The sequence below is a fragment of the Danio rerio genome, chromosome 1 (genome assembly GCF_052040795.2).
Source record: "Danio rerio strain M-AB ecotype USA chromosome 1, GRCz13ab, whole genome shotgun sequence".
In the NCBI taxonomy this organism is placed as follows: Eukaryota; Metazoa; Chordata; class Actinopteri; order Cypriniformes; family Danionidae; genus Danio; species Danio rerio.
Window position 1 is genome coordinate 21,234,977 of NC_141021.1, and position 20,024 is coordinate 21,255,000.

A 20,024-nucleotide genomic window follows, 5' to 3' on the forward strand; every position below is an offset into this window, starting at 1 on the left:
ATTTAATAATTTTCTTTTCGGCTTAGTCCCTTTATTAATCTGGGGTCGCCACAGCGGAATGAACCGGCAACTTATCCAGCATATGTTTTATGCAGCAGATGCCCTTCCAGCTGCAACCCATCACTGGGAAACACCCATACATTCTCATTCACATACATACACTACAGATAATTTAGCTTACTCAATTCAACAATAGCGCATGTCTTTAGACTGTGGGGGAAAACGGAGCACCCAAAGGAATCCCACGTGACCGCAGGGAGAACATGCAAACTCCACACAGAAACGCCAACTGACCCAACCAAGGCTCAAACCAGCGAGCTTCTTGGTGTGAGCAAGACAACAGCACTACCTACTGCGCCACTACATCACCATAATAGGCTAATAATAATAATAATTAATATAGTTTATTTAGCGTTTTGTTATCGTTTAGTCTTTTTAATAGTTGATAGCAGGACCAGAATAAGAACACAATGGGCCAATAACAAAAGCTATTTTATAATAAAGAATATTATTATGGGGGCGACATCACAAGTTAAGATTTGATAGACCAATCAGAGGAAAAAGAGAGTTTCAGAACTGCCTACATGTGCATAATGAATTTTAAAGTTGTTTATCCGTTTTCCTACCCTAAACCAAAAATGCTTTTTTGTTTTTGTTTTTTGTAAGCAAAAAAAATTTTTTTTCTTAGTTTTCCTTCTTTGGTTTGAAAACAGATATGGAATGGACTAAAGATACCATGATTTATTTACCAGCAATATTTCAATCATTAATAAATAATTGCTAGATTTTTCTAAACATGTCTATGTTCATTTAATATTAGATATGAAATATATATTATATCTATCTATCTATCTATCTATCTATCTATCTATCTATCTATATATATATATATATATATATATATATATATATATATATATATATATATATTATTATTAATATATATATATTTTTTAAAACATTGTTTGTGGCTTGAGATTGAGACGGACCTTGAAATGGCTGACTCCCTTATCAGTGCCCTGACTACGGAACAAGAGAGCTGATTGAGACGCACTCCAATTCAAATACATATTTTCAATTTAGATTTTGAATGAAACTACTAGAAAAACTGTGATTTTTTTTAATATTCATATACTACCAGAATTTTATGTATATCAGTGTGGTTGTCACCCCTATGTATGCACAGAACAGGCACAAGCACTAAAAAAGATGTATGGACAACTAAGTAGTTTTTATGTAGTGTACATGGCCATCTAGTGCATTTTATTATATAAAAGGTTATCATATATAATCATGTCTCCAGTCTATAATTAGCATAATGACTTTCCTACTATCTGAGCCATTCAGTCTTAAACGACCTTCTCATTTGTAGTCATATAAAGTTGATGCAAAATGTTTATCTGATTGGCAGCCATATTCTATAACCTAAACCTACATATACTTCTTACTATTTAGCCAACAAAAGGGAACATTCCTACACTCATAACCTGTTCTGAAGTGTTCTAGCCGTCGTCTCCTGTTCTGTAGATCAGCCTGAACTCTGTGACATCTGAATTTGAGCAGAGGTGAACATGGCAGAAGGTCTTGAGCCAATCCTCTATAGATCTAACCTTTACCACAGCTGTGTTTTCACTCATCTCTGCTGAACTCTCTAGTCAGAGTCTCCTTAGAGTGGAATACAGTTAATTTCAGTGAGTCTCTGGAAAATAAACTTAAACCAAAGATACAAGTGTTGACAGACATGCATTCAGTAGATAGCTTGTTGTCTTTTATAATGTGAACACATTTTCATAGTTTTTACTGATCTGAGTAAGCAGCTGACAGGAATTGTTTGTTTTGTTTATAGTTTTAAAGTTGGTTTGAATTTGGTAAAGGAGGCACCATCAGTTCATACCCTGCCTGGTTACTGTAGTTTTCATTTCTATGGGTGAAAATGCATTTCAGATAGATATGGCTATTACAGAAAGCATGCTGTCAGGGTTTTTTTCCCCAAAAAGCTGAAACCTATCTGTATTTTACTGCAGCCATTTGATTAAAATAAGCAGTATCATTTGTTGCATTTTATTTTAAGATGTCTTTGATACTTTGTAATACAATTAAGTATTGTGTAATATTAATTAATTAATTACATATACTTAGTAAAGATTTAAAGATAAAAATGTGATTTGGTTTAGGGTGCGTTACATGTAATTATCCTAATTTTCTGTTTTTTTTTTACTGTTTAAATAAATAATTAATAATTTACTGTTTTTACCGCAGTAAGTGCCATCTGAAATGTTATTCTAAAATGAGCATTTTTATCCAGTGTCTAGGTTTAGTCATTTCACTTTTATTGTTCTTTTGACTGCCTTCAAGTGAAATAACTGAACATAAACACAGGAGGCTAAGAAACATTTCTAAGAAATTTATGAGAAAAAAAATTCTTTATAAGAAAAATTTGTGGAGGCTTATGCATGCACATTTTTTATAAGATTTCAGATGGCGCTTAGAGGCTTTTGCATATAAATTCTTAGTGTATAAAAAGGACACTGATAAATAAAAATATACTTCAATGTCAAAAAATAAAAAGTAAAACAAACAAAAAAAGATTTCATCTAAAAATAGCTAAACAAATTGATAACTATGGTAACCAGGCTTTGTTTTTCCTCAGTAAAAGTAAAATTAAAGAATTTAGCACTATTATTAATTTTAATGTAATTTTGATTTTTTAAATATGCAGTAATTGAGAAGCTATGTGTTGAAGGGTTTGAATGAGAACATTGTTTGTTTATTTATTGACATGAAAGAGATCTTTTAATATTAAGGTTTGAAGAGGATCATGTTTTACTATGCGATTTTCGGAAAGATTTCAGCTGATTTTACATTTTTTGTATTATGTGATTTTCTGCAATGATGATTTGACATATTAAATCCAGTTTTAAAAATGTGTCATAATTAAGTGAGATTTGATCAATGTCAGTTTTCACAACTCAGATGCACAATATAAAAAACTTGCAAAAATCAGCCAGTGCAATAAACTCCATGAATGTTCATTTCAAAGTCTCTGTTTATTTGTGTGTTGATAGCCCTGTGGTACCTGAAGGACTAAGTTTTCTCCTCACGACAAAATGTTTCTGCAAGAGTCTGGTTAAAAAAAAAAAAACACCAGTAGTATAAAACATCGAGCAATGTCTGGCTCTTTCTGTCCTTACACTCAGCATGAAGTCTATTCCTCTACTGTGTACTGCAGTAGATCTCACAGGTCAGAATCAGAGTCCAGAGATTTATCTTCCTCGTTCTCTTCCTCCATGTGTGTATCTTGTGAAACTGTAGACGGTTTGCTGTCGGAGCCTTTGGCTGAAAGCTTTCTCATCTTAATGCAGGGCAGTTTCTTAAGGTCACCGTTCCATTCTCTGTCAAACACATGCTGACTTTTCAGTACTCTGTGCAAGATGTTATTAACAAAAAGAATGATTTTAACAAAATAAACGATGTAGCAACTACCTGAATATCTTCAGATGCTTAGCATTGATGATGTCAGGAATTTCTGTAAAGTGAAAAAGAGTAAAAAAAAACAAAACTTTTTTACTATTTAGTGCAGTTTTTCTAAACCTGACCCACAGGGGGTCACAGGAGAGTCTGTGAGGAAGCTTTAAAAAAATGAATGTAAACGAAACACATAAATAAAGCTGATTAAAATAATAACAATTAATAGTAATTAATAAAATCATTTCATTAAATATTAATAAATATATGAAAATAAAAATAAAATAACCAATAAAAATGATCAAGATGAATTGCAAAAACAAAAATCTAAAACTTCCAAACAACAAACAAATGATTAAAATGAACCTTTAAAAACTGATTAAACTAAATAAAATAATTAAATTGTGTAATAAAATATAAAATCCGTGTTAATGAATAAATTAACATGAGTAGAGGCAAAGTGTAGTAATGTACATTATCGAAATTTAGAAACTAAACATTTTTTAAACAGTATTCATTTTTTACAGCATGAGTGAGGTCTATTTATAAACTAATTTCAAGAGGATCACCTGCTTATGATTGTTCTCAGCTGGTCTCACATCAGCTCATGATTGATTCTCCAATTACATGATTTTTAAACTCACTATAAATAACTAGATTTCCTATTTGAATATCTTTGTCTTGAAGAACCCACCCCTACTCCCCTTCCTTTCCAGATGGGTGACAGTGATTAGCACTGTTGCCTCACAGCAAGAATGTCTCTGGTTAAGCTGCGGTCACACTGGAGTCTGATTATGCGAAATTGTGTCGTGCGGCGCTGCGAAAAGGGGCAGGAATAAACAAAATTATTAGGCATTAAAAAAGCGAGCGATTGCTCCATGTTTTAAATTACTGTCCAGAGTGGTCATGTTTTGATCCTCGATTGTTCTCACGCAGTCAAGTGATGCGATTTCGCAGGTTAGAAATCACCAAGCTTGAACTTTGCACCGAAGCAACCTGTGAAACTTAGCACACATGATACAACCTGTGAAACTTAGCACATGATACCGAGTTTCCGGCCTGATGCATTAGCGTGCGTATGAATGAAAGTCTATGGGAGGAAAAGCCCAGTGTGACCGCAGCTTTAAAGTCTCTTCTAAACTAGTTAACCAGTTAAGTTTAGTTGTTTTCCCCAGGTTCTCCAGTTTCCTCGCACAGTCCAAAAGACACGCAACCCAAAGTAAACTGAAAATACCAAATTGATACCATAGCCAAGCTATTAGTACATCTTTCCTCAGCCATCCTATACCTGTCATTAGCCAGAAATAAGCTGGGGGGAGTTCATCGAGATCTACCTGAGCTCAAACTCCCCTCTCGCCCTCCAAACGGGAGGGAGCCCAGGACTCGAGGATCTCATTAGCTCAGGGCTCTCTCTCCCAGGACAGCATGCCACACAAGCTTTGTTATTAATCATCAGCTAAATGTTAACACTTGAAATGAAGTAGGATGCATTTTACAATCTAATGTAATTATATTTAGGGGTCTGTGGCATAATAAAACACAGTTTTGTTCCTTCTAAATAGTGTCCTAATTATTATGAGAAACATTTTAGTTCAAACATTTTCAACATGGTTATCATGCAATTCTTATTAAAAGGGAACAAATAAAGACATCTAAATTATTTACCAAAGCCATTGCCTTCATACTGAGCTCTCTCTCGCTCTATGGTTTGCTTGATGATGGCCTCTCTAGAGCTGTGCTGGCGACCCTGGCGGCCTTTGATGCTGTTCGCCAGCTCGATCTGCTCCAGTTCCCCATCAAACCGCTGAAGATACCTGAGAAAGTTGTATTTATAAATATTCTCAATATACAACTTTTTATCATATTTAAACCTCGGGATGTGTCATACTTCTCAGTTATTTCACAAGCATCTTGTCTGGTGTATTCTGGCTTGTCAGGGTTCAGCTGGTTTTGGAACCACAACAGTTTTTCACCTGCAGAAAATGAGTGATCAGCAAACAGGTATATAATACATTAGATGAACTTATGTTCTTATGCTAATGTTCTGCCAATGTTTTCTCCAAGACACAACCAAATGTTCCTCCAGTAATGATACTTGCATATTAGTTCAAAGCTGTCTTTTATAACCTATCTGGTACGACAAAAATATTATTTAAGCATCTTTTAGACATTTTTTTCCCTGAAATGTTTTATTGGAAAGTTAGGCATGTTAAAACATGTTTTAAAACGTCAATAATTAATTGTCTGGAATGATTCTGAGAATGTTCAAAAATAATCAAACTTAATATCTTTTCTAACGTTTACATAACAAACTCAACAACACTAACGAACTGAATGTTTAGAATATTTTGTTTTGTATTCAACAGAAGAAACAAGTCCTTAAAAATTTGGAACCACATGAGAGCAGGTAAATGGTGGGACAATTTTCATTTTTGGGTGACCTAGCCCTTTAATTGAATGTTAGCAAAACACGTTTCCATTAGCTTTGGGAAAATACCAAAGCTAACAGAATGACAAAAACTTTCACATTCATTGCTTCCACAAATACAATACAGAATAATAAAAAATGAACTACTCACCAACTAAATTTAAACGCTGGGCCTTTTCACCTTTTAACCTAGAGGTGATTATACAAATGCTACATTAACAAAAATAACAGTACTCGGTATAAATTCATTTGCTTTTTAGGGACAAAAAAATAAATCGTAAATTGGAAAAGGCTCTTACTTTTCTTTCCTCTCTTGTTTGATGGCATCTCTGGCCAGATAGGCGGCTTTCCTGCTGTATGGGTGAATAACCTTTTTCTCCACCGGCCCCTTTGGTTTTCTCCCTTTAGGCTGAAATAAGAACGCCAATTAGTAAACGCGACATTTAAATGTATATTCTGATTATGTAGTCGAAAATGAGTTTAAAACTTACCATATTTGTTAATTTAAGTAAACGTCTATCGTTTACACGTGTGACGTATGGGGGAAGGTTTAAAGGACGGACCGGTTCAACGGTATTTTTGTTCCGTGTCTTACACATTTGCCACAAGCCTAGTATGTCCCTTATAAATCTAAATTCTTTATACACACGATAAAAAATCTCAGAAAAACTGTAAATAATATATATATGAAATTGTTCTTACTGCTGTTTTCTTTTTTCTTTTTTGCAAAATTACTTTATCAACCTTTCGTTCATATTTATGACCATAACGTTTATTTGTATAACTTTAATGTTTTATGGTAGTTTAAACATTATGGCAGGGTTTGACTTTTTATCCATTGTATATTTACTTTGTACATTCAGGTTTTAGGCATTAATCTTATTACTCTTCTAAACTAAATAATATATTTTAATATAAATAAAAAATAATAAATTAAACAATTATAATACTTATTTACAAAATTGTCCAACTGCAGAACGGTTATCATTTAGTTTTGATACAAACTTTATATTGCTTTTCAAATGTAATTTTGCATCAGTAATCAAAGAACTTGTCAAAAATAAAGCTTTTAATCTACCTAATATTAATTACTTTACTCTTTATAATTTTTATGTTTTACATGAATTATTATTATTATTATTATTTCTCGTTTTGCTTTTTATTTAACTTTACTGTATTATTGTATTTATATTCAGAGAGAATACTATCACGATGTAGAAATGATTTAATAATACATAACTTTTTACTTAATATATAAATGCCTTAATTTAATTTACATAAAGCCAAGCATTTTAATATTAATACGTTAAATACCAAATGACTAAACAGCAACGACCAGAAAATCTCTGCAGAGTGTGCGCACGTTCTGCACGTGCCAAGTTGCAACGGCAGTGTGTGAGTGCGCGTCCCCGTCAGCAGAGCGCGCCCGCGGACTTCTGTTTCTGTTTGCGTCGTTGCTCAGCTGGTGCGAATGTCACATGACTTCAGCATGGATCTTTACTAGAAACCTGAGTCTGAACGCTCGTCCCAATGGGGAAACGCGAAGCCCAGATTTTGTGTTGATGAAAAGCAAAGCAACAGCATGCCGACGTTGCTGCAAAAGCTCTTCAGCAAGAGAGCAGTCGGTAACGGTAACGGCAGCGCCCGGGACTGCTCGACGGGAGCGGAGCAGCGGTAAGTAGGACCGTTAGCACGCGCATGTTACTATACCTATGGAGACACAGTCACGCGCTCTGCACACCTGCACGCGCCAGTCTGTAAAAAAGCGCGTGCCAGTCTGAGCGTTTAAATGACAGTGACGAGCTCTCCGCTGCATCCAGCTGTTTATTTCTATGATAAAGAGCAGAGGCTCGTGCAAGTTTATGATCAGCATTTTATTGTGCTATCACTCGCAGGCCGTAGTGTTATTTGATCTATACGCGCTGAAGAGTCACACGCACGAGCTCTGCGTTTGGTCAGCTGAGTTATGTAACACCTAGATGCAATTATGCTTGCACAATACCTGCGAGTTTTCTCTTGTTTTTTAAGTGTTTAGCCTATGTCTATTTGGCTTCTGTTGTGCTCCATTTTTGGTCCCTGTATTCTCGTTAGAGTGACTGGAAAAGGGTTTCATGGGAGAGTCAGTAGAAAGAACACTGCTGGTTAATCACGCCAGATTTGTGGTGTCACCTAAATTTGAGGCAAATACCTGTCAAAACACCTTATTCTAAATGTAAAGAAAAACAAGTTGCAGTGTTTTTTTAATAATAAATGGGAAGCTGTTGTTGATGATTAATTATTTAGTTTTTATTTCACATAATAACTAATGTTTATTTATAATGAATTAATGACGTTTTTATTTGTAATTTGAAAGACATCATCTGTCATCTGTAATCTATAGAAAGCAACCGAAAATATGTGTAACTCAAAAATGCATAAATCATAAATCCAGAGATGATTTTTTTTAACTGGTCTCTTAATTTTTCCATAGCTTTGTGTGATATATAATTTTATTTTACTTTCAAAATAAGGTACATTTACCCAAAAAACAGTCCACTTGATCACTTTTTTTTATTAAAATATAGTTTTTCATTTAATTATTTTTATTTGTTTATTCATTTTTTTCAAGTTGGGTAAATGACAGAATAAAAATTTTAAGTGAATTTTCTATTTAACCCTGTTAATAGAAGTGAAAGCTTGGATGTTGGGGAATGAAAAATTGAGAGAGAAGAATGTGAAAAAAATATATATAAATACAATTTTTAGAAATAAAACTAAATATTTGAAAAAAAAAAACTATTATATTGCAAAAAATTGGTATTGATTTATGTGCTAACATACCTGGCTAACATATGCCTTTATTCAGCAATGTGTTTTGATGGACTCTTTCCAAATACATGGTCGCATGACAATCATGCAGTTTCCTAGAAGGAAGTGAACTGACCCTGTTTACCAACTGATAATACAAGAATACTGATTGCAGTGTTAAATAGGTGGTTCAATGTGACGGAAAAGATCAGTAAAGGGATTTCCATCTAATGCAATCACCTCACAATGAACTCCATTGCTCAAATCTGGCCTGTTTGCACAATTAATTTAGGTCCAAACCAAAGAGTTTCAACATAAGGATATAAATGTTCACTTTTACTTGTATAATAATTTGACACAGGAATAAATACAGCTCTCACAAAACAAAGATTTGTTTACGTAAAGCAGCAACAAAATAAATTTTTAAAGTAAATTTTTTAAAGTAAATTCTTTTTTATGCTGCACTGCAACATGTAGCACATTTTAAGTAAACGCAGTGCAGGGCTGCCGGCCAATATTATGACATATATTTTAAACTTATGTTTTTCAGTTCTGTGTTAGAATTACATTAGATTATATGATTTATTTTTGGAATTTGTAAAACTAGTTTAAGTTTTAAATGTTTGCTTTAAATAATGTAAATTGTAGTACTTTAACAACAAAAGTTATTTGAGTTAGTTGCCAAAGAAAGGGATTATTAACAATACCTACAATAACTGATAATTATATAAGTATAACTAATGATTTCTTAAAGCAAAAGGTGTCAGAAAGTTTAACCTGGTGCCATAAAGTCAATCTGCTGCATGTGACTTTAATATAAAATAATCACTCGGGTGGTCAGCTTGTGGCGTTTTATTTGCATGTTGTTATTGTAACAATTTTTATATTCTTTAGGCTATGGATAAAATATAGTAATTTGAATGGTTTAATAAAATGAATATGATTTTTGGAAATCCCCAAGCACCGACTCCCACTTTGGAAACCACTTCTCAGGTCTGTTTTGAGTTTAACGTTATTAATCTGTTGTACATGCTTTTGTCGATCTCATCTGTTCACATTAATTTTTATTAACATATTTTAAAGCAAGGCATGTTTAATAGCAGAATTTGTGCATTAAACTGGATTACCCATGCAGTGTAGACAATTCAACCAATCAGAGAGTCGCAGAGAGCAAAGAGCAGCAAAAGATTTCTTTATATGATGTGACTGACAAAAATGAGCTGGTATGCTATCTGTGTTTATTACATGGTTTGTTGAAATTCTCTATTCTGATTGGCTGGAAGATGTGTCATAAAATCATAATAGAAATAAATGGAGAAGGGTATAACGGAGGTCAGAGCCAGCTCCATGTGGGCTGTACAAACCTGGAGTTTTTATTTATTTAATGTCTTGTACATGACGCGGAGTCCAATATTGTGCTTTATGAATTTCCCCAACCTCACAGTAACCTGATGTGTTTTATTAATATCTGCTCCACCTACACCACCTAAACCCAACTTACTTGTGGTTTAAGTCCCTTCCACTTGGAGGTCACCCAACCTACTTGTGGTGTAATCCCTCCAGCTTGGAGGTCTCCGGGCTGCAGCGGTACCTACTGTACCTGAATAAATGTGCTTTCCTCAAACATTAGTTACCATATTACCTCTGTGACAGAGCCTTCATTCCTCTGTGTAATCTTGAGGACACTGACCTGTTCTTCACCAGTCGATGGGAATTAACCAACTCCAAAATATGCTCAAAAATATTTGCGAAAAGGTAGCTTACCGTACGTTCACACCGAAAGCGATGAGAGCGTCAAAGTAGCCGGAAGTTGTTCATTTTTAATGAGAGCCTGTGGCGAGGAGCAGTGCGGCACGTCTTCGCCGGTGTGGGCGTCGAGGAGAGTTGAAGTAAAGTCAACTTTATGGTATCAAGCTATGACGCAGTTCCCCAGCAAGCAATCCGAATGAAGTAGTCCACCGCTTAAGAGAAATTCAGCGAACACAGAACTGTTCCGACCACAGTTGTTCCCAAGGGTCTGATGATTGCGGTCGCCAGATTTGTAATTATTTACAATGTTTTCTGGCAGGAACATACTTTAAATAAGTTACTGATGTGCATTAATGTTATATATATATATTTATCTTTAAAAAAGCAGGAATCCCATGCGACAGTACAAAATAGTATTGATGCTTAAGGATATTTTAGACATATTGGATAATTAATTTGAGCAAAGCCACACCACACACAACTTGATCTTCCATTGTTAAATGAATTTGATAAGAAGTGCGCAACATTTTCATGCTAGAAAGCAAGTTTTATGCAGAAATGTAACTGATATGACATATTGCAACAGCCCCTTTAGGGCCTACTCCCACTATGCTATCCGAATCGTGCCCAGGCCCGTTTTCCGGATCGTTTAAGAAGTGTGTGTGCGCTGAATCGGGCTCAGGCACGGTTCACTTGGCCGGCCCTGGCCCGGTTGGAAGAGGTGGGCCAAAGCCCGAAACTGAAAGCGAGACGTAGCTTTAAGGGACTGTTTCATATGGATTTTATTAATCATTCTTACTGTTTAATGAACGCAAACTGCCCTAGATTATTAAAGACGCAAACCCCTCACTGCACGACAGCTGTGCACCTTCAGCAGACCTCCTCATTCCTGCAGCACGAGGGCTTTATGATTGTTTTTAAGTGCCAAAAGTGGCAGATCTGTTCGGCGAAATATCTGTCTGCGTGTCACCACATCCCTAAGGACTGTTTGGCGAAAATTTGACTGTGTGTCACTGCATAACAAACGACTGAAACAATATGACTAGAGAAATCTCCACTGTGCTTAGCGAGAGTGCTTACAGAACAGCAAAGCATCGATGACGTAAGCGTGCCCAGGCCTGATTGCAGTGTGAGTGCGGGCCGTCAGAGGAGACGGGAGGGGGGACAAGTGTGCTTTGGCCAGGTTCGAGGCAACTGTACATAGAGTGAGTACAGCCTTAAATACAAGATCAATGTAGCGACCTTGAATGCTCTCACCACATTCGGTGTGAATGCACAGTAACACGCGTTACTATGAGCTATTAGATATTCCCGTGTCATTTACACACACACAAACACACAGCCTCTCTTGCTCTTCATCTATGTCTGCCTGTGACTGAGTCAAAGCAGGGATTAGAAAATCTAACATGACATGACTATTGAAAACTCTGTCAAGTACTGTGCAACAAAACTGGTTTTACTTGTATATAAATTAACAAAAGACCATGGATTTTAATTGCACTCTGTTTTTTGTAGCTGGTTGGTTTTGTTTCATGGTTGATGAAGCTTTAGCAAAGATTTTTTTAAAGGAAATAAACTTTCAGTAAAGGTTGCCAGCATTAATATATTCTGTTGTCAGTAACTCAATATTATTTGATTAAACAAGCAGTATACGTTTATCAATACAGCTGCCCCCACAAGACGACCCACTTCATGTAAATAATTAAACTCTTTAATAGGCTGCTGCTATTAACAATTGCATAGATGCTTTAAGTTCTTAAAATGATCACTCTCTCTTTGTGTGAGAGTGAAGCGTATGACTGATTGTATATTTGTTGCAACATGCATGCATAGTGTTAGCAAAGAGTACATGTTAGTTTGTTTGCTGAAGTTTGCATTTTTGGCCAGTGAGCGTGTCCTATGACTGTGTTTGGATCACATGCTTTGTGAGAGGGTGTGTGTGTGTGTATGACCGTCATGTGACGTTTGAGCTGTATTCAGTCAGTCATCAGATAGATAAGAGTAGAAACCCCTCAGTCTCTCAACCCATGTTAACCCAAACATCCCTTTTCTCAGTTTTCATTCTCCATTTCAGTTTCCCCATCATTCTGTTTTCTCTCTCAGTTTTTTTTATTGGTGTTTGATTTGAAGAACTGTTAGACATAGTAAGACGCAATTTTTAGGAAAAGCGGATGAGTGTATGCATGCATGCAGGCACACACACACTCTGTGTAGTGGATTACCTCTGAAGATGAAGATTAAGAGTCGCACGAAAACCACCTCAAGGTGGTTGTTCATTCATGAGGATGCTTCATGGAACAGGTACACAGAGTGTGTGTTTGTGCACTATATGTTGGTCACCATACAAATGTTGTAATCTTTTTTTTTTCTTTGCTTATGAGAGCAAACTATATTTAATTGTAACTGTGTGTGAACACTTGGCAAATGTATCTTTCTGTGTGCACGTGTTAAGTAAAATGAAAATTCTGTCATCATCATGTACACACATAAGAAGATTTTTTGAAGGGCGTTGGAAATATGTTCAGCAGAAGTAATACAATCCTAAAAATTTGTGAAAATTTTTATTTTTGGGTGAACAATCCCTTTAAGACATTTTTTACACAATTAAGACAGCTTTGAGCTTATTCTGTAATGACTTCAACTTCTGTGTTAAAAATACACACACAAAATGCACTGAAGTATGCAGCTTTAACTCATTTCAGTCTGTAAATACAGTACAGATTTTCTTTCATGTGAATCAAATGCAGCATTAGGGCAGTAAACAGACTATCTAATAATTCATAATTGAATGTGTAATTATTTTCATTTTTAAATAACGTTTGTTTAAATCTGTAATTTTCATGCTACTTACTGTTATATATTATATTTTGTATTCTATTTTATACTCATTTTTGTAAATCCACAAATTCGTACACTGTAAACCCGAATTAGTTGACTTTTAGATTGACTTTTTAGATTGTTGCGTAGAAACCCGTTGCACGAAATAAGTTTAGTTTTTACATATATTCAACTAAATAGGTTAAGCTGTATTAAAATAAAATCGTTAGTGGGTGTGAAAGACAAATCAAATTTGGATCAGTAGTCTTTACTAAAAATGATTAGTTCACATTACTAATTTTTATAGAGGATAAATTTTGTACATTATTATTAAATTGAACATATCATATTATTGTAAAAAAATTGCTTTTATGCAATGATAATTGTTATATTTAAGTAAATCTATCATTATTAAAAATAATGCCACTGAAATTTTACAATTTTAAGCACAAAGAATCAAACAACTTTTCAAATTTGTTTTATTTCTGTTAAAGTTCTACAGGGAACTTTTCTTTATATGTATTTACTTATACTAGTCAATGTTAATAATTTAGTTTCATATTTTGAACTTTATACCTGAAGCTGAGACAGAAACAGTTTGTTCTAAATGTTATTGTCCCATGAACGTATGAAAGAATGTTATGTATTGGTGATTAACTATTAAGACCTGTTAATGTAAATCTGTGATTTTTCAACTAGAGGGGTTGTGCTTTTTAAGTGGATTGAAAATGTTATGGCATATAATCATTTATTCAAGTAAACTTAAGAAAATGTCAAACTATAAACAAATCAATTAGTTTTTTCAAAACCATTTCCTTTAAAATTCTCTGTCTTTAATCAGAAACAGCAAATAGATGTTTTCTGGACTTGAAAACATGTAAAAAAACAAACAAACAAACAAACAAATCTTAAAAAGTAATTGTGTATATGTTACAGTTGTGCCAGTTATTAGTTTTTGTTAAGTTCTACTTTATTTGCTAGACATAACCAATTGTCATCTAATTAAAATGTATCCAATTAATCTAATTAAAAATAGAGTTAGAAACTCATTAAAATATTTTGGATATTAAAACTTCAATAATTTTAATATTTCAATTATTTCTAAAAATGTTTACTACCTAAAACATAATCTTACTTTTCATCACAGAATAAGCAACAAAAATATTTCATTTCAAAATCAGTTGGAGTCAAAAAGGTTGAGCATCACTTGTGTAAATCTTTATTTTAGTTGACAGGTCATTGAACTCCCTGTGCTTTCTTCACCGCTACTGAAGCTGGACTTCTTTTCTTGTTTTTTAATCCAGTAATACATTTAGTGAAACATGTAATCAACAAACACACAAGGGATGGTGCATGTGTAGATTTTGTGAATGAATGTTCTAGTTCAGCTTTTAGAAGACAAACAGATTTCATTCAGCCCATCTGAAATGGTTCTAGCTGGCTGTCAGCGAGCTCTCGGTGTGTGTTTGTGTACTACAGCGATCATGTGACAAAGCGGTTGCTAATCATGTGATGTTGAAGTATGAGGAATATCTTAAAAGATGTGTCCTAACAAGGATGTGTGATGTCCGAAAAGTTCATTATAAGGCATTGTTCTTTGCCTTTTAAAAGTGGATCACTGTTAGATGTTTTTTTAAATATAGTCAAGCCTGTTAAAATAGAGCTGGGAGGATATTAAAGTGGTTTTCACTGTTTGAGGCTCATAAACTAATAAATCTAATAATGCAAACAGGTTTTTGTTTGGGTTAGCGATGGGATTGCAATTGTCCTTTCATACTGATTACAGATTTTAACAAACATATTGTATTTATTAAGACAATCATTTATTTTTATTTGAGTGCATAATAAACAAGATTTTATTTGGCTGAATTTATTCTCCAGTGATTTTAAAAATAGACTAATAGGTAGGGCCAGACAAAATCTGTGAACATTTCTTGCCATTTCAGCACAGAATTTTACAAATTCTGTGGATTTATGCAGTACGATTTTGAGAATACTGTAACCGTTTCAAATTGTATTTCGTAATTACAGTTCAAGTCCAATTAGAAGTATTTGTTTGGTAAAGTCTCTTATATACTATATCTACTAAAAGACTGAAAATATCATTTTACAAACGGATTTGTACATAAATCATAAACATTTTGCATATTATTCAAAAATATGACTGAAATTAAAATAAAAACTGAATGAAGTTTTACATGCATTTGCATAAATACTCAAAAATGGAATAAAATAATTAACTAAATAGACTACATGCATAAGCTTGATCATTTATTGATTTCAGTTACAGAAAGTCAGTGATCTGACTTTAGATTTGTGAAAATCTGCTACATAAATCAAGCCTAAACAAAATTAAAACGTTACACTCCCTATATAATAATATTTTTAAGTAGTAGTCGGCACCAATAGCCTTTGATCGAAGTCTTTCCCCTCTCTTTGCTCCCTTCTTTCCTGTCTGTAATCTCCACTGTTCTGTCCATTTAAAGGTGAAAAGCCTGGATGTAAATAAAACAGAATTGGAATGGTTTTTGATACCCATTATACAGAGATAATTTAGGTGGGGGGGGGGGGTCTCTCTCCATAGCACCACCAGTGTGCAGCATCTACTTGGATGATGCGACAGGAGCCACAAGACAACCAGTGCGCTCACTACACATCAGCTATAGGTAGAGTGGAGAGACAGTGATAGAGCCAATTCTGTGGATGGGTATGGTTGGGAGGCCCTGATTGATAAGGGCCGATGGAGGGAATTTGGCCAGGACACAGGGGTTACACCCCAACTCTTTACGAGTAGTGCCATGGGATTTTTATTCAACGACGGCGACCACTGACAGTATAGTGTCCTCTTTACTTTACTGGGCCATAAGCACTCACACAAACCACAGTTTAAGCGCCCCTGATGGCCTCTTTAATACCACTTTCCAACATTGGAAACAATAAGCCAATCTGTCAGTTCCAGTTTCAGGATTCATGTTTCTGCTGGTGAGCTTTTTTAAAACAACCTGGTAATTCATACAAAATACATTTAAAAAAAATTCTCTTCTGCTCACCAAACCAGCATTTGTTTAATACTTGGTGAGCAGCAGATAATTTTTTTACTTGTTTATTTTACAGGGGCACTTGACATTGTTATACAAAGATAACCAATGTTGCGTACGTTTTTTGCAAATAGCATAAAGCTAATTTGCAGCCCTCGTCTCTGGTTAGGCTTTAAAGTACATTTGTAAAATGTATTCAGATGGAAAACAGATTTTAAAAAAAGAATTTATAATTTAAAAATTGTGTTTTTGCTGCACTTTGGATTAAATAAAGACAGGCTTGGTGAGGAGAAGAGACTTCTTTGCAAATCTTACTGCTATAAAACAATTTACTTTGCAAATCTTACTGCTATAAAACAATTTACCAGTAGCGTACATAAGATGAAATGAATGCTTGGCTATAGTGAATGAATACATTAAGTAGGACTATAGATTTCGATATAGATTTAACTATAGATTTCTGTAATCTATAAATATTGTCACTGAAAAAAATGTATCCTACTTTTTTGTGACTGAAACAAACTGCTTTTAGATATTTACATTTAGACATTTAGCAGATGTTTTTGTCTAAAGCGACTTATGAGGAGGCATTCAGCAATTCAGCAGGAAGAGGCAATACACACCAAAAGTGCTAATTATGAATTCTTAATTATGAATTAAGGGCTAGAGGGATGAGGGGCGAGTGTTTAAATGTGCTCAGATGATTGCGATGAGGTTTTAGTTGTCATTTGTAAGATACTAGTGAATCAGCAGTCCGTGTGGAAATGGGAAGATCATTTCATCACTGGAGAATATTGAATGAAAAGGTTTCGGAATGTGACTTATGGCCCCTCTGCAATGGTACTACGGGGCGGCACTCACTTCAGGAGTCCTTCAGGAGCAGGTGGAGGTAAGAAGGTGCCGTGCCAGTGGCTTTCATGTAAGCATGTCATTGATTTGAACTAAAACACATTTTACTGGACTGTCCTGCTTTTAATGATTCCAGAAGGCTTTTTTATGAAATGAACTCTCTTAATGATATTTTCAACAAAGTGACACCAGGAAATTTTTTAGAATCATGTATTCACACTAAAAAGCTTTTTTAATTTATGGAATAATTTGTTTGTTGTTTTTAATTGTGTAATTATTAGGGGTGTAACGATACACTCAGCTCACGATACGATGTGTATCACGATATAATGTTCACGATTCGATATGTATCACGATATTTGGAATAAAAATTGAAAATTTGACTTAAATGCAAATTTTACCAAGTAAACAATTTTTTATGTATTTCTTTTGTTTCAACTTGCTAAACTGAACCTTCTTTTAGAAAATATATTAAACAGGCCTGCCTCTGGAAAATAAAACTATTTAAAAACTTCTTAAAAAATATTATTGAAATGACAGAGACAAAATTAAGGAACAATTTAAGTAAAGGTGCAAAAAAAATAAGCTTTCTATTCAATTAAATTTAACAGTAAGAGCTTAAGGCTTTGCTTGGTCACTTGTGTTTTTTGTGTGTGCAAAAAAAAATCCACATTTCCAGGTAATCAGCAGTTCTAGGATAATCCTGAATTTATGTGTATCTGTCTGAGAGGTTTTTATGGATGGCTGTCTTCATGTTGGGCATGATGAGTGACAGGGTGGCCATCTTTTCATTACACAGGACAGTCGTGGCTCTTTTCAGCAGTTTAGGCAGGTTTACTATTTCTTCGGCGTCGCTGATGTCGGCGCTATCAAGTGTATCATGTTGACGTGCATTTTTGTGTACCTCTTTACTCAAAAGAGTTCATGCTCGTCGTTATCACAACTCTAAAATGCGATATGATTGTTTAAATAATGTGTAAGTTTTCGGTTTCATTTCCACTGCTAAGTGCTGTTCATACTTCCCACGCGGCTCCTGAAAGATCACTCTGTTCCACAAACTGAATGTTGTTTACTACTTTATTAGTCACAACCTGCAGGTTCTGTTCACTGAAGCAGATCCGCGCGTATGGCAAGCCGTTTTAGCATTTAAACCTTTGTTCTGACTATCCATAAATATATTTAATTCATATTTAATTAAATTCATTTAGAGATATCTCTAATTATATTTTGACTAGTCGAATTATAATTATGACTAGTCAAAATATAATTAGAGATATCTCTAAATATATTTATGGATCGTCAGATCTGACAGAATGATATTTTAGGGTGAAATGTACCTTATAAATACAGTATGTGACTCTTTCAACACCATTAGGAGGTATCCATGTCGCTGTGCAAAGTATGTAAATCACTGTGAAGACTTTAAAACTTAGGATGTTTGACCCAGTATGCGTGTCAAAAAGCGGACGAGTCTAAAGCAATGACTGTACAACCAAAATGTTGACAGACATCTGATTTTGAGAGGATGGGCCATCCTCTATTTCAGCTCCACTCATCTTGGTCTGCTAACATTACTGCTGCTGCAATCTGAACTCACGTGCGACAGCAGGTGGAACGTAGCTCACGTGCAAACAGCTCAACTAATAAGAGAAAACGGACGTCATATCGTAATCAAATCGTCATAACGCCACGATGCATATCGAGACATTTTTGCATCGCAATAAATCGTACAACGATAAATCGTTACACCCCTAGTAATTATTATTAAAATGTTCTTGCCATGAAAGTAGCCTTGGTTGCTGATATGGCTTTAATTAAAAAAAAACATTACAATGATTTGAACTTGACACAAGTTTTGACTGGTAATCAATGCATAAAGAGAGTTGTTCCCGTGCTCATTGAAAACCAAACGAGCTGCATCTGGATCATCTGTAGAAGCTTAAGGGTGCCAGATGGGAGTCCAACTAGAAGAGCATTGAAGTAGTTTAGCCTTTAAATGACAAGAGATTGAACTAAAAGCTGTGCAACATGATCTGTTAGGAACAATCTGATCTTTTTGATGTTGAAAAGTGCAAAGCTGCATAATCGAGCTGTGTTAGAAAGTTGCTCTTTAAAGGACAGTTGATCATCTAGCATCACCCCAAGATTCCATGGGGTAATAATAGATGACCCCAGTTGGATTGAGAAATTATGTTGAAGGCGCAGTGTGTAGCGATTTCGGCTCACAACATGAAGGTCGCTGGTTCGAACCTGCAGTTGGCATTTCTGTGTGGAGTTTGCACGTTCTCCCCGTGTTTGCATGGGTTTCCTATAGGTGCTCCAGTTTCCACCACAGTCCAAAGACATGTGCTATTGGTGAATTGGGTAAGCTAAACTGTCCATAGTGTATGTTTGTAAATGGAAGTATATGGGTGCTTCCCAGCAATGGGTTGCACCTGGAAGGGCATCCGCTGCGTAAAACATATGCTGGATAAGTTGGCGGTTCATTCCGCTTTGGCGACCCCTGATTAACCCTTTGATGCACTACATGGGTCTAAAGAGACCTGTCTAATTTTTTTCTGTATCTATATTATAGCTTGTGCATCAAAGAGTTAATAAAGGGACAAAGCCAAAAAGAATGAACGAATGAATAATAATAAAAAAATTCAGAGGGGATAAAGTTTACATTTATTTTAATTAATGTTAAAATGTCATGGAATTGGTGAAATAGGATTTTTTTTTCTCAATTTAATTCAGAATATCTGGAATATCTTTTTGACTGGTTCTTTGTCATTGTGTCTGTGCTGCCTGGTAATACAGTATTTTGTCTGTTGGTACATCTGTTGGAAAAAAAAAATCCTAAACGTGGACCTGCCTATAGATCTAAGCTGCCCAAAGTAGGGCTTGCGGGA

At 34.8% G+C, this 20,024-nt stretch overlaps 2 protein-coding genes across 9 annotated transcripts in view; one reads left to right on the forward strand and one right to left on the reverse strand.

Annotated features, from left to right (window-relative positions):
* Positions 1-1,831: 1,831 nt before the first annotated feature.
* tma16 (translation machinery associated 16 homolog) lies at positions 1,832-6,490 on the reverse strand. Its single transcript, NM_001177745.1, is given in 7 exon segments — positions 1,832-3,392; positions 3,484-3,526; positions 5,131-5,279; positions 5,354-5,438; positions 6,045-6,082; positions 6,193-6,302; positions 6,385-6,490. Coding segments are annotated over 7 exon segments (585 nt in total). The 5' UTR covers positions 6,388-6,490; the 3' UTR covers positions 1,832-3,235.
* An 870-nt stretch (positions 6,491-7,360) lies between these two features.
* The window catches only part of fnip2 (folliculin interacting protein 2), a 39,298-nt gene continuing 26,634 nt past the window's right edge, over positions 7,361-20,024 (forward strand). For 4 of the 8 annotated variants that reach the window (XR_015475953.1, XR_015475954.1, XM_087236426.1 and 1 more), the window contains exon 1: positions 7,361-7,567. Coding sequence is in view for 5 of the 8 variants with exons in the window: in XM_087236426.1 (XP_087092552.1) it covers positions 7,476-7,567 (92 nt within the window). In the remaining 3 variants the exon portion in view is untranslated. 8 annotated transcript variants of the gene reach the window in all.